This window comes from Callithrix jacchus, chromosome 3, assembly GCF_049354715.1.
Source record: "Callithrix jacchus isolate 240 chromosome 3, calJac240_pri, whole genome shotgun sequence".
Taxonomy (NCBI): domain Eukaryota; kingdom Metazoa; phylum Chordata; class Mammalia; order Primates; family Cebidae; genus Callithrix; species Callithrix jacchus.
In genome coordinates this window covers 96,292,817-96,309,188 of record NC_133504.1, presented here as the reverse complement: position 1 = coordinate 96,309,188, position 16,372 = coordinate 96,292,817, and the positions used below count along the sequence as shown (strand labels likewise).

The 16,372-nt window shown below is 34.7% G+C and overlaps 1 protein-coding gene across 4 annotated transcripts in view; it reads right to left on the bottom strand.

Moving 5' to 3' along the window:
* The window catches only part of PPP3CA (protein phosphatase 3 catalytic subunit alpha), a 314,986-nt gene that overhangs the window by 38,281 nt on the left and 260,333 nt on the right, over positions 1–16,372 (bottom strand). For all 4 annotated transcript variants that reach the window (XM_035293239.3, XM_078366770.1, XM_002745548.6 and 1 more), the window contains exon 8: positions 15,075–15,169. In XM_035293239.3, the coding sequence (XP_035149130.1) occupies positions 15,075–15,169 (95 nt within the window). The remainder of the gene's footprint in view (positions 1–15,074; positions 15,170–16,372) is intronic.

Here is a 16,372-nt window from a genome sequence, read left to right as displayed (position 1 = left end):
TTGACTTAATAAAATAAAATGTTTGGATTGAATCCTGCATAAAATAATGTGCTTCCATCTGACTCTATCCTTGATTTCTGAGAAAACAAATCTGCATGCCTCATGTCTCTGTGAGTACTTTCAATAAAGGAAAAGTCACCTGTTTTAATGGGGTTACCTATTTTATGAATAGATAATTTTAAGTTGCAGGAAATTTTCAGGTTGAGTTTAAACCTGCTTTTACCAGTCACTGATCATGGTTTTGTTATGAGTATCATATTGAATATTTAAAAGGCTGTCATTCTGCTTCTGAATGATAGCCTTTTAAATATTCAATATGATAAGCACACCTTCTTGGGCTTTGGCAAGATTTCATTTTTATTATCTATTCAGGGTATGATTAGTATTACATTAGAAGACAGTATCAAACAGATTATACATGATATCAAATGATCTCTTCTTGTTTATATTAAGAGGTTGAAAATATAGAAAAATTAATCATTTCTTTACTTTTTTTTGTTTTACTCATAATATATGCTCAGAAGCTGGATAAACATCTTGGTATTTGCCTTACAATCTTTCTCAAGCAAATTATTTTTATTCCCTTTCACCCTCTTTAATATGACATGGCTTCTTGATGCTTTAGCTCATCATGTTTGACCTATTCTGAATGCATGCCAGATTGGCAATGTCTCTGTTAAAATGTGGCCCAGAACTAATACAACCTTGTAGGTCAGTTTGAACAGTACAGAGTATGGGGAGAATATATCGTTTTCATGGTGTGGATATTATATATATACCATGTTGTACCCTAACAACATGTTGATGTTTTTAGCAGCCTGCATTTAAATTAATTCAGACTTGTGAATGGTAAGGCCTTTGCTTTGAGTTGTTATTTCTGGCTGACCAACATGGTTCCAGGGAACATATAATCACAGACACCCTGGGGACAAGAAATGTAGATAGTGTAGGCAATACTGATACAAAGGTAGTCATCCTCTTCTTCCTTTGGAATACTAACTCCTGCATAAATTTCTGTAAACCCATTCCCTTTTACATTGTTTTATCATTTATGCAATAAGGATACATTTACATGATATTAAAAACAAGCAAAATAAAAAAATCAAGGCAAGCTACCACATCAATACTTTTGATCTTCAGTATGAGAAAGGTGGAGTATTTCCTATCTTTGCTAAGTGCTTCCAGAGCTCTAGCTCCTGTAAAAGGTTTTTACTATTTTGCAACACAGAATATTCACAGCAGAAATGCATCCTCATATCTTCAAATGAATCTTTAAGGCTCTAAATTGTCTTTTTGAAGAGACATTTCTCCTCTAAATTCCCTCACTTTTTATTAACCTTAGGTTGGTGATGTAGCAGGAGGAAGGAAAGTAAATATTGTAATTAACAGTGCCCCGGAGGAAAGAGAGAGGCTTTATATAACAATCTGCCCAGCAAATCTGAGAAGCAGGTGTGACGGCCCTTATGTTACAAAGGAGTTGTGGTTGAGAAATGGAGAAACTTGCTCAAGATCATGCAACCAGTAACTAGCGGATCTCACTCATTATTTAAACTCAGCTTTTTCTGACCCCAAATTCATTCCCTTTCCATCATTCCCTGCTCTCATAAATTATAAATGAATGAATTCTAGTCCTAGCTGTTATAATAATTTAACTTTGAACATGGATTTCATAATTAAACAGATTTTAGCTTTTGCTAAAATACATGTTTGAGTGAAACAGGATGCAATTCACAAGCAAGGGTAAGGCTCATCCAACAGATAAAACAGAAGTTCAGTTTTGTAGGTAGTGAGATAAAGTATTTATTCATTCGACCTTGGCTCGACGCAATTGACTTGGGTACCTACTGATAAAGCAAACAGTTTTCAGATTTTATTTTCATTTACTTACTGAGTATCTGATATACGCAAGGCATTATGTGTGGCCCCTTACAAACATAATTACAAATCTTCACAATATTCCTCAAAACTGGTTCTTATTTACATTTGGAAAATAATTGAACAGAGAGTTTATCTGCCCATAGTCACTTAGGAAGAAGCAAATCCCACTTTTCGCCTGAGTCTAAAGTCCCTGATCCTTCTAGTACAACATAATATACTCATCCTAATAGTATAAATCATTCAGTGTCTATCAAGTTTTGGACACAAATTCTTTCTCCTTCCATGTTTAATCTCTTTAAAGAAGAGCACAGGACTGGAAAGCTAGGAGGCCAGACTCCAAAATGGATTCTGTCACTAATTATTCCCCAGACTAAGGTACATAATGTCTTTAAGTTAGGTCTCAGTTATCTAACTATGTGGGTTTACAGATAATTTATAAAATCTCTTCCTGACCTGAATGATGTTAACAAACTTCATTGTTAACAATGAAAGAGTTTATCACTAATGCAATGAATAATATTCTCAGTAATTCTACAGGCTATAAATATAATTTTTTCTTGTTTTTTCTAGGTCAAAAAAATCCTAAAATTGAAAAATTTGAAAAATTTTAGGATTTTTTTGACCTAGAAAAAAATAAGAAATTACACCAATATGTGTCCTTTTTTCTTTAGCAACATATTTATGCAAAAATGCTTTTTGAATAACCTTACTTTAGTAAGTTACTCAAAATTCTGATATTTTTGTAAAATAAATATATAACACAGAAATACATGAGAGAGAGAGAAAAAACTAAAACAGTCCAAAATATCTGCAGTCACGAAATTCACAGTTAACGTTTCATCTTCCACCTCCCACATCCTCCGCCCCTGCCACCTGCCTCCGACTGTCATTGGGATTACAAAACCCAACTGGAGCCCTAACAGCGTGCTCTTCTCTGAAGTACTTGAAAGACGTTTATCTCCAGTACAATATAAATAATACAAATAGTTGTACTTCAAGAATCACTCAAGACCACCTCCTGAGACCTTGTCTGAAAAAAAAAGAACAGAAGTCTACCACCAAGGAGCTCCTTTATTCTACTGACAATTCCACATGACCTCTTGTCACTTAACAATTGTAACAGAGAGACTGTGACATACATGCAGGCTTTACATTATTAACCATCATTCAGAGCACACCAGACACCACAGAAATAAATGCTCTTCTCTTGTACCTGCAGGTATGAAGAACAGCTGGAAGGAAATTTGGTGTAATGAAAAGAACACTAAATCCACAAATCTGGAAGCCTGACTGCCAGCTCTTTTTCTGATGTCAAAATTACCATCTTAAAGTTACGCAGTCCAATCATTTTTATAGTACCTGTAGAACCCTGTGTTCAAAGGTATACTGTAAAAAGATGTAAAGATAGTAATCAAGGGCCTGCTCCCATTTGGTGAATGGGGAAGGGGGACTGGACTTTGATTATTTCTATAACACAACTGGTCCCCTGTACAGAGTGAAATCCAAGGAATAGGATCTTTATCTTAATCCACTGCTCTGTTTATCAAGCCATGCACTAAGTTGCCTGACCATATCCAAATCTGTAAAACAAGGACAAAGCAATGAATGACAAAAATAGAAAGATCAAAAGAAAGCTTCTAATTAAAGACCAGCTATCAAAATATGGCAAACGAGTGGTGTTAATTAGTTCACCAAACCATACATGGGCTCAGCACTTTTCAAGAGGGTGTCCAGAGGAATACAGAGTTCTTTTTCTGAAAAACCTGTAACTGTAATGCTTCCAACATACCTCAGGCATTCTTCACACCACTCGTTCGGATTTTAAGACAGGGGAGAAGGGGTCAAAAGAATGGAATATAACTTAAATTTTATTCCTGTTCTCTCCCTTTTGCTAACACCTTCCTCTCCTTATCTCTAATTGACCATCCTCTTCCACTTTCAGAAGATGGGAAAGAGGGAGAGAAGAGAAAAGAAGATGAGAAGGAACCAAATGGGGGCATACCAGAATCATAATCCATCCAGAAATAGCAAAACACAAAGAAATTGCATAATAGACCCAGGACGTTTTTCCCTTCCAATTCTTCCATCCGCAGATGCCCTAACAGAAAAACTAGCATCCGTGTGTTCTTTTGGCAAAGTCCTACCATCACGAAAGGAGGCATAATGCCTTGGTGGATACGATTCCTGAAGTAGGACCCATGCAACTCATAATGTTCTACAGCGGCATTTTAAGATTATGCCGTATGCTGCATGCAAGGGGTTTTTTAAATTCTGAGAGCCATGCTACTTAGTTTTCTTTTTAAATCCGTATTTTCTCAAAAAGATTACATTTTTGGTATAAAATTTTCATTTAAGATAGTATGAATATGTACATATGTATATTCACATATATGCATACTTTTCTGTAGTATATAACATATATGAACACAGTCTCTATAATTCCTTCCATTTTAAAATTTGTCTTCTAACTCTCACCTCCTTTTTTTCAATGTCCTAGTTCTTGCCAGATGAACTGTCTTAAAAGATTCTTTTAAATATGATTAATAACTTAGTTAAAGGGAAATGTACTAATTCATGATGGTTACAGTATTTATTTGGTGAGCAAGGACTGCACTCATAACTCACTATTACTCTGTAGATCATAAGCTTAAGTGAAAACTATGTGTTCAAGTTACTTATAAAGGTAGATTACAAGTCTTAAATTTTTAGGTAATTTGACCATAATATTCTTCAGTATGAGAAAGTTAAAGTTTATATTGTTTGATCCAGTACCTAACATAAGGTCTTTCACAGGCAAATTTTCAGTAAGTTCCATGTAATTACTAAGTTTTTCTTTACTTATTTTTCAAGAGATGGGGTCATGCTCTGTTGCTCAGGCTGGAATGCAAGGGCACTATCATAGCTAAATACAACTTTGAACTCCTGCGTTCAAGTGATCCTCCCACTTCAGCCTCTCAGGTAGCTGGGACTACAGGCATATGCCACCACATACCTTCTCTTAACTTTGTTACAAGTCTCCTAAATAAAATATTCATATTATCTCACCTACATGAAGGGTAGAGATGACACTAGATATTTCTGTGAAACAATATGAGCTAATATTATTAGGAGCATCTGTGCATGTATGTGTACCATTAAGCAACGCAGTTTTGAACCTCACGAGTCCACTTAAACACAGATTTTCTTCTGCTTCTGCCACCCACGAGACAGCAAGACCAACCCTTCTTCTTTTTCCTCAGCCTGCTCAACATGAAGATGACAAGGATGAAAACTTTTATGATAATCCACTTCCATTTAATGAATAGCAAATATATTTTCTCTTGCTTATGATTTCCTTCAGAACATTTTTTTCTAGATTTTGTGTATTACATACAGTAAGAATACAGAATATAATACATATAACATACAAAATATGTGTTAACTGACTGTGTTATCAGGAAGGTTCTGGGCAACAGTAGGTTATTAGTAGTTAAGTTTTTGGTGAATCAAAGTTATATGCAGAGTTTTGACTGCAGCGGGGGTTGGCACCCCTACCTAATCCCTGTGTTGTTTCAGGGTCAATTCTGTATGTGTTTCCATTCTTAATAGAGGATTAGAAAACTATTAACCAGGTTATTATTCATATATAGAATCTTGGGTAAAGTAAGTGAAAGGATGAAGATAGAAGGGATAAGGGAGGCATAGACCCCTTTTCATTCTTTTATAGTGTTATGTACTGTATCTGGCATATGGCTGATGCTTAATTGTGTTGGTTAAAGAAAAGACCCAAGGATAAAAACAGAAAATGGGAAGAGAAGAGGGAAAAAGAGAGGAAGGAAACACAAAACATGTAACTAATCAGGACACTAAAAACCTAACACAATATAAACAGAAATCTGAAAAGAACAAAAGAATTTAGGTAAAAAGCAATGTGTCACGTCAAAGACTAAACTGTTTTAAAATTGTAAGAGAATATAAATTAGAGAGGAGTGGAAACGATACTGGTTCTGTCACATGGCAACTATATGACCTTCAGTAAATATTTCTCCTTATTTAGGCTTTACCTTCCAAACTTGTGAAATAGGAATAATAATGCCTGTTCTGTCATTTTTAAAGTATAAAGATCAAATAATCCAACTGCTAAGAATGGGGCAGGAAAAATAAATAAAATAATATATGTGATTAACATTCATGATAATATAAACAATCAGATAAAATATTTTGTCCCTGAGAAATGTAAAGTATTATGTCTGTTTCAAAGTCCTCAAGGAGGGTATGGGTATCTATTTTAAATAGTTTGCCATTTTATAATCCCCACCTAATGTGTTATACCTACATACTAGTATCCAGAGAATTTGGGGCCAATTTTTGTAAGTAGCTCAAGTCCAGTTAAACATTGTGAATCATTTCTAACATTACAATTTTGCATCAAATATTTGAATTTCTTCCAGCAAATTTCTTTTTGCTAATAAGAATCACTGGCAATTATCAATTCCTTAACAGTTTTAGCTAGTGAATTCATTTATGTTCTAATTCATATTATGGTAATGCTAAAGTGAGGCTTAAGCAAACCTAGACTAAAAACAGAGAGACTTAGCCGAAGCTTTGAGCTATTGGAGGAGATGGCATGAGCAGAGTAAACATTATGCCTTCACCTTGTTCTCATTCACTGCAGCTGCAAATGCCTAGTAAGGGTAACTGTACTCTCTTGGGAGGTATTCTGAAACTGGTGTTATCTCAACACATTTATAGAAGACCCTTTTCCACTTCAAGCTTGGACTTTGTATCAAGTCTTGAGCTATAGCTTGCAATGATTCTAAGTTATCTCCAAGATGTCCTTGGCACTGAGTTGGTATAGTTCCTATACTTCATATCAACATTGTTTTCCATGGAAATAACATCATGGCAGACTTTTGGATGCTGCAAGAGTAAAATCTAAGCGTCTCCTGCAGGTCTAGAATACCTAGATAATGAATAGCAAGTGACAACCCAAAATTCAAGTTTTCAACATTCCTCAGATTGTTACTGTTTTTCCCTTGTTGAATGCATTACAGAGAATGAAATTTCTAAAGAAGTAGGTTTTAGTTCAACTGAAGAATCTATTAACCATCAGGGTTATCGGGATGGATTCTTTGGTTGACCCTTTTCAGATGGTAACAGAAGAGCACTTGGCAATGAATCTGCAGAGAGGATTCAGCATTGAATCCTCCTTTGTTCCCTGGCAAGGTCTTCCATAACTTTGACATCTGAAATCCTGTAATTCTATAGCCAAAGCTTGGTGAAAAGCAAGAATTACCTTATACACTGTGTCTTACTTGATGAGGTTTCAAAATAACTACTTAACTAAATTTACAATTAGAGAGTAGTGATTTTTAAGAAGTCAAGAAGGTCATTTGTTGGCCCAAAGATACATAAATTATGGGAAGATTGGTTCGATTAAAACATATAGTACAAGGAATCTTTCAATATTAAATCTTTTCTTTCTTTTTTTTTTTTTGAGATGAAGTCTTGCTCTGTCACCCAGGCTAGAGTGGCACGATCTCCGCTTACTGCTACCTACGCCTCCTGGGTTCAAGGGATTCTCCTGCCTTAGCCTCCCAAGTAGCTGGGATTACAGACACCTGCCACCATGCCCAGATAATTTTTGTATATTTAGTAGAGATGAGGTTTCCCTATCTTGGCTAGGCCGGTCTCAAACTCCAAACTTCATGATTCACCCACATCAGCATCCCAAAGTTCTGGGATTACAGGCCTGGGCTAGCATGCCCAGCCTTAATATTAAATCTTAATGGGATAGTTTATATTTTATCCTTCCTTCCATTAATTAAAAGTTTAAATGTGAGCAGGTGACTACTGAATTAAAACTAATCTATTTAGAAAGTGGCCTCTAGCAATGACACTTTCACCGTGGAGCTGAATAAAAAAAACAAAAGTGCTTTAGGGAATACATTTTAAAGGGAGAAATAAATTGTTTTAGAAAAATGTAAAAGGTACTCTAACTTCGTTCTTTTAATAATGCATATATTTGGATGTATAACATTCATGTAATTTTAAAGTGATAACAAATGGCTCTTCATTTCAAAAGCTTTCTTTTCTTAATGAAGAATGGTTAGAGTCACCTAAACATAATGGAACCATGAGGTGAAGAGTGGCTTAGTGCAAACATTGTTTGCAAACATTTCACAAAACAAAGCTAAGGCAGAAGAGGATAGACAGAGGTTAATGTGTGGGCTCTGCAGTCAGTTTGCTGAGTTTCAATCTCAGTGCCTTCTGGTACCAACTTGTGTACCAGAAAAATATGCAGTTCCTCTGTGCCCTAGATTTTCATCAATAAAATCAAGATTATACAGTAATTCACAGGGCTGTTGAAAGACTAAATGCATTTATACACATAAACTCTTTGAGCAGTGTCTGGGACATAATAAGTACTCAAAAAATATTAGTTATTATTATATGCTATTCATAGGGACAAAGTAAATAACATAGGTGTAGTATGCTATCACGACTCAAGGGACATTTTACATTTGCTAAATATATTACCAACTCAAGACTTAAAAAAATATATATATATATAACTATATCACTCAAGGTGACAATGATAATGACAATGGTATATCAAATGAGTATCACAATTGGATTAATCACATATGTTGAATCTTGGATATAAAATGTAATGAGAGAAGACATTCTGTTGAAACCTCTCTGCAGTGAATTTTAACCATTCGTCTCAGAGGGGTGTTTTTCTGAAAACCAATCAAAACTTCCTACCCTTGTGTTCTCTTCAGCCTGAAATATTTATGTAAATTTCTTTTCTACCACCTTGTATTGATAATAAAAGAATACTAAAAGGTTTTGTTTATAGTTTCTGCTTTATTCCTTCATGTAAATTCTTGTATTTCATACCACTTCTCAGTGAACTCTCACAGGCTTAATAATCATTACGAAAAAATTATCTTTCTAGTGTGTCTAATTCTATCATACACATATGGCTTTAGGAATCTTTATCAAATAAATGAAAGAATAAATTAGGGATTGGAGGATGTCTTATTTATTGTTTTGCTTTAGTCAACAAACAAAAATAAAGCAAAATAACTTTGGTCTACAATTATTAGAAAGTACCAAATACACTGCCCTGATTGTATGTTTACATTTTCTATATTGCAATAAGTGATCTGGGGCAAACACGTGCTCAGGACCCACTAAGAGTATCTTCAGGTTTCAGATAATGGCAAGAAAAAAGTACACCCTGGGAAAACTGTTGCTATGGGGCAAAGTCTCTGGATTAATTTTATCCAATTTGTAAAGCAACTAGTGTTCATATTTAACCTGTGGTTGTAAAGATATCAACAAAACACTTTAAAAAGTCAATGTGAAAAGTCATGTCCATGCTTAAGACAAGCCTCAGGCTCACAGAAACAGATCCGTAACAGTATGGGGAAACCGCCTCCATGATTCAATTATCTCCACCTGGCCCTGCCCTTAACACAGAGGGATTATTACAGTTCAAGGTAAGATCTGGGTGGAAACACAGCAAAACCATATCAGATGCTTTCCATGTGCATCTTATAAAAACAATTTTCTATCGCTCTCTTCCTTAACTACTTCAATATTGAATTGGTTTACTTCTTGGTTATCATTTAAATGTTTGGTCTTGATTACTAAATTAGTTTGGTTGCCATTAGATTTTTCTCTAAAATCCAAAATAATTTTCATTTAACAAATTTCCTTAATTTTACTGGCAGTTGTGTTTACTGGAACTGAGTTACATACCTCTTGTAAATATGTTTGTATTTCTTTACATACATATCATATATTTAACCACTCATCCAATCACCTATCCATCCAGCAACCCATCTGAACTACAGAGAAATTGTACCACATGGAAACCTACTGTCATTTAATTTAGATTCTTTTGAAGCACAGATGTACCTCTACAGAGAAAACAAATTTAAGTGTTTACATCAAGGTATAAAATACATTTTTCCTGAGGTTCATTACAATTTTTGTCAAACTGAGCTGTTTAAGCCAATGTTCACATCCGCCACTCTATTTCTCAATACAGAGAGATTTTACTCTCACTGATTGCTTAAATGTCACTTCCCCAATGAATCCCCACAGAATAATTTCCACTCTCATGTCACACCACTCTTTTCTTTGCAGCTTTTTCCAAATACATATACATAATTATTGGTGGAGTTATTTATTTAATGTCTATCATACTACCAGATTATTGAGCACACTAGGGCAAAGATTAATGTCTGTGTTGTTTCATTGATATCCCCAACACTTAGCATGGTGCATGGTATATAGTAAGTTCTCAATAAAAATTTATTGTACTGGTGAGTGAGTAGAGTTAAAATCCTTTTTACAGGGGGCAAATAATTTTCTAAAAAATTGAAGCTATGTGTCATTACTGTAATTTTCATCTGATTAGTGTATTCGAGTAATTAAAAAATAGCTTTTCCTTTAGGTCTACAGATTCACAGAGGAAAATTCAACAATTCAAATATGCAAAATGCTCTGCAAATGTTTAACTCCAATTTAGAAAGGGTATCAGCACTGGTTATAGGAGTAATTTAAAGTGATATAAAGATCTGTGGGTCAATATCAATAGCGTACTTTGGTCACTATCTTGCGGCTAATTCCCGCCCCCCCCCCAAAATGCTTAAATCAATGCATGTATTGACTGCCTACCACAGTCAAAGCATGCAACCTGGCTTTACAATATGCATCAAAAAGCCTCATGTTTCAAACTAATTATAATCTCATTATAATTAGTAACAGGGAAGTAACAGGAATGCATGGAAAAGCTAACAAGAAAAAAGTAAACAATAAATACAAGAGAAAATGATTGGCATGGCAGACATTCAGACAAGGACCACCAACAAAAGTCTTTATGGAAACACAGACTAGACTGGGTCTAGTCCATTTAGACAGGCAGAAGAATGAGACAAATCTTTTGGACGGAAATAAGTATGTAGGCAAAAAAGTGAAAAAAAAAAGAGCGAAACAAAATGTCAAAAGTTGCTCAAGGCAATAAGGTTTACCTCAAGTGAAGCAGAAAGACAGGTGATAATGGTAGATTGAGGAATAAGCGTATTTTCCTGCCAGCTTCTGTTAGCTTCCTGCACTAACATGTAGCAAAATAATAACAACATAAAATATCCAATGATAATAACATCTTAATATTGCACAGCATTTGGTTTCAAAGCGATTTAATGTAACATTCACAAACATTTTTTCTCATCTCATAGTGATGCCACTGCATGTCCAATAAATTTAAATGAATTAGTTGCTTAATGACAGAGCTGTGATTCAAACCTACATCTTTTGCTGTGGCATCTTGCAGAGCTGTCAGAGTGAAGACACGGAAACAGGGAGACAGGCAAGAAGACAGTGCAGACTGCAAAGGATGAGAACAGAACGAACTAATGTGGACTATACCAAGAGATGGAACATTTAGTTCTCATAACTTTCTGAAAGCTATGTTAGATATCGTGAACTCCAAGTTTCTTTTCAAAGAATCAGTATGTCAGTATGCTCAGCTCTCTTATTCTTTAATTCTCCATTTTAAAGTTTAACATCCTTATGGTTTCAGTAAACAACCTTATCCACCAGTTCTCATCAGCAGTTCCCATCTGTTTCCCCAATCCCCTGCTCCATCGTGACTCATCCTGGTTATCTGCTCTGGTCATCTGCTTCGGTCACCTGCCCTGGTCACCTGCTTTGACCTGAGTCACCTATGGTCACCTGCTCTGACCTGTCCTATAACTGTCCTTCCCACCAAACTACCCACTCCACCACTCTGGCTGGTATCCCTGCTCTTTTTTAAATAGCCAACCAGAATTAGCCTAGAAAGTGCAGTCTAACCCTAGCTAACAGGGGAATGACACAGCAGTAGGGACTACCTGCCTCAGGAATAAGAACCATTGCCCCTCCTTGTCCAGGCGTGCACTTGTCATTGCTCCATCAGTGAGATGCATCCATCTATAGAAGTAAATTGCCTTGCTGAAGAAGTCTATATTTGAATGCTACTTCTTTTGCAGCACTGAAAATTTACGTGTAACACTATTTATTAATTGCAGGTAAGTATGAACTACTAATCAGCATTATTGGACATTTACATATGAATCTAATCACAACTATTATTGGTTTTAGGATGGCAAGAATAAATCTATTTTCCTTATTCTTTCATTTTGCCAGAGAGTATTACTTCTGTCTTAAGCTGCAGGAGCTTCAAGAATCAAATCATGCTGCAACTATTAGGTTATAATTCCAGAGTACTTTAGGATCATCTGTTTTTAATAATCAAATGGTTAACTCAGATTCTTCACAGCTATTTTCCATTGATTGCATTTTGAAGGTGCTTGCAACCCAATTTTATTACATTGCTTTTAAAAATTCTAGTTAACATCAATTTTATTCAAATACAGTGATTCTCACTTTAGCAGTGAATAACTGACTCCCACTCCCACATACTATATACACTGTTAGCATAATAGCTTTAAAATGCTTCAGAAATTTTACATAAAAGTCTTTTGAAATTTTGCTTAAACTGAAGAATATCCTTCTCTTCCCTATCAGTTTATCTTTTTCTCTCAAGAGAATATTTTCTGTTATGAAACGGTTCCCAAAATGAAACACTTCTACCCCCTTTCCGTCTATCCTAGAGACGGTGAGGTGATCTACCCCAAAGACAAGAGAACACAGTGAAAGAACTACAAAATCTCAAAGTCACTGATGTGCTGGTATCTGTTTTTTTTTTTTTTTTTTTTTTTAATGTCCCAACCTTGTTAAATCAAACCATTCAAAAAGAAGCAATACACACCTTATTTGAGAAATAGGTACTGGTCTCAAGCAAAACTGCATTACCTAGCATTATGATGAATCGAAAGGGTCTAAGTCTGTTTTTGTGGAGTAAAATCCCAATTTTATTCCTTTTTTACTGTTTTGGTTTTCTTTTTTAGAAATTTCTGGTAAACTTGTAAGTATAGTATGTGCTATTTAGTAATCAGTGTATGGCAAGAAAATGAGTTTTAGGGACATTTCCTTCCCTCAGTTTAATAGTAAAAAATCTTAATGTCATAGAACAATATAAACCTGTGTTTCAAAAAAATATATAAAAGTATATTTTATGTACTTTGGTAAATTACAGGATCATGGTGGGACTGGGATAAGCAATATGACTTACTAAATTCTTGCATTCCCTGCAGGTATCTCAGGGCCTTCCCTGTGCAAGATTGAGAATCCTCATCCAGTCAAAGAGATTAGTTTTTATGGGTTCTATACAATAAGTGTTTACTGTTAAAATATTCATTGACCTTGATACTATTTATTTCTCTTTCTAATAAAACATTCACTACTCTTTAACATCCAGATCATATTTTAACTTAAGGCTTTCTCTGACCATTCTAGAAAATTATCCTTTACCAAATATATTAGTGTTTGATTCTCTTTGTTTATATTATTGGGTCTTATATTATTAGTTAAATCACCCAAATGTCTTACTTTGTCAACTCTACAGGAGTTTTACAAATCAAATCATACTGTAACTATCAGCTTATTATTCTAGAGTCCTTTATGATCATTTGTTTCTAACAATCAAAGATTAACTTATAGATTCTTCACAGCTATTTTTCCACTGATTGTGTTTTGAAGGTGCTTACAACAAAATTTTATTGCAGTGGTTTTCAAAATTCTAGGTAACATCAATTTTATTCAAATACAATAATCTTCACTTTAGCAATGAAACATTGACTCTCACTCCCACATACTTAAAAGCACGTGGCAAGCAGAGAACATGTTTTATCTTATTTTGCATTCTTCTTGGCAGAGCCTACTAAAGACAGCGCTTCTTTTCTAGGAACTGCCTCTTTTCTCCCCCATGGTTATAACAAAAACTGCACTATGCCTTACTGAAAACCATGCTCCTTCACTACAAAGGAGAACCCACCACGGTCAAAACGGCAATGTAAAGGACTATATGGCTAGAGCAAACACCATCGAGCAGATGTCATTCTCTGGGCTAGGGGAAAGTGGAATACATGAAGGGAAACAAAGGACTGAGGACAATTCAACAGGAACTTGGGAAGAAAGGTGGCCAAGGCCAATATTAGGCATCCTGGACACCAGGCCTGGGCCAGGAAGACACCCATCACACCTCATTTATGCAGGGACATGACTCCTAATTCCAGGAGTTTTTAGACTGGCTCAGAAACTAGGCTGCCTTTTACCACCCCTACTGGGCCATATTTGACCTTATATATGTTATTTGACTGCTTTTTTTCTTTCTGTCTCCATTTCTCTTAATCTCAGAAAGCCACACTCGGACATGCTGCCTATATAATATCCAGACTAATGCTACCTAGAGTTAAAGGTTTTTTCACATTTTATCACCCATTCTTACACATGTAACACTTTATAATATTTCCAAATAAAGAGATTACATTTATGAAAGAAGGATATAATGTACCCTTTGCTCTTCTTCTTTTCCCTGTAGTAAGTAATAATGCCCTCTTGTTTTTGTGTTTCTTTCTGGTGTGGAGTTTCAAATAGGTGGCACAGGGCACAGAACTAGATGTGGATTTGAACCTAGTTCATTACTTCCTAATTAAGTGACCTTGGACAAGGCAATTAACCACAGGAACTCACTCTGCGTTGAGTTTTCCTTAAAAAAGGGGAAGGTAGAGTGGCCAATAATATTTACCTTGAAGTTTACCTTTTTTTTTGTTTTAAAGAAATGAACATGCACTTGCCTAGCATAGGAACCAACTCATGATAGATGCTTAATAAATGCACTTCTAATTTGCATTTCAAGCTACTAAGTTTATTTTTTGTTTCTTTTTCTTGATCCTTTCCATGCACCATCACACTTACTCTATTTAAATCCAAATCTTTTTAAGAAGCATGATTTTGGATTACTTCCAATTATTACTTCTTTTAAAGTCTGTATCTACCAGAGCAGCAGCTGTCAACCCTGTTAAGAATTAAAATGTCCTAGAAAACATTTAAAAAATTAACAGTTCATAAGCCCAATCTCTGACCAAATGTGAATCTGTATTCTTGAGGATAATCACAAAGTGTGCATCAAACAATAACTGAAAAATAAAAATAAAAAAGACGTTAAAAATACTTAAGATAAAACTAAAATAAAACTGCTTGAGAAGAATTATTGCAGACATTACATAAGACTGAAAAGGGGATTTAAAAACACTTACCCTTATTATTGTATACATCTAAGTAATTTGGTGCTGAAAAAATTGTAATTAGAGAAGGGAAGCCTGTTGTTTGACTTTTCCTGTACATGCGGTACCTAAAAAGAACAAATACAGTTAAAACAAAGGTAGTATGGAAAAAAGATAATATCAAATCATAGATTTAGAAATAGAAAATTAAATACGTCAAGTTCCATTATTCAAAGCGCCTCCAATTATGTAACACTAAATAAAAATTTCTCTCTAAAGTCTATTATACACAAGTGTTAATACATTTCAGGGACGTGGGCATGAAAACATACATTCATATGTAAAATTTCCAAACAGGTATTTTCTAAGTTAGCAAACCTCAAGAGAATGTGGAATTCAATGGAAAATCATAATTTGTTTCCATGTGTTCAACAGAAGGGACAAAGGCTGATTAGTGCACACAGATACTTTGTATGCACCAAAATTTTCAGATGGTTGCCAACTTTTTTGCCATAAAAAGACCAAATAAACCTAGCAAGATATAAAGACTTATCACTAATAACCAGGCCAATTATCTGATAAATCTACAACATTCTGTGAAGATTATATATAAGCATTTTGCCTAGACTGAGTTATTTGCTTTTAAAAGAATATCCTCTTAAATCTATGAATTTTTACAAACTGAAACTCTTTCTATTTTAGAATTTTATTTATTACCAATCTCTGCTGGTGTCTACAGGTCAAAGATTATTGTCTCAGCAGGGTAATATTTAATACATCAGTAATGAAACAGAATATTCACAAAAACTTTTGAAATAAACCAAGAATCCAGTTATTAAGACAGAAATAATTTATAGTGCAACACTTTAGTCCCCAATTAAAAGTACAGGTGACCCTGGCTCATTTACATAAGGACAAAAGTGTATCTAATGACTTCCGTGTACTCGATTTTAGGAATATCAGTTTAGAAATACCCCTCCAAAATAAGATTTTACCATTTCTTCATTGATTTGTGACATTTATTCCTGGTAGACTAAACCATGTCTAATATGGTTGGGTTCTAAAAGTAACTCAAAAAGTACCTTTAGAAAGATAAATAGCCTCCTTAAAATTTATAATTTTAAAACACTTTTGAAGTTTTAAAAGTTCTTTTTGGAACTTGGTCACACTATATTCCCCAGAAGAAATGCCCCTTAAAAACCTTTTAAAAATGTTCTAGAAGTATGTGTTCTGATTATGGGACTGAGCTATGGAAAGGAAATCCATGTGAAAGACAGTTACATTCTTAATCCTAGTACCTTGACTTTATAGACTAAGGGTGACTATGCCTA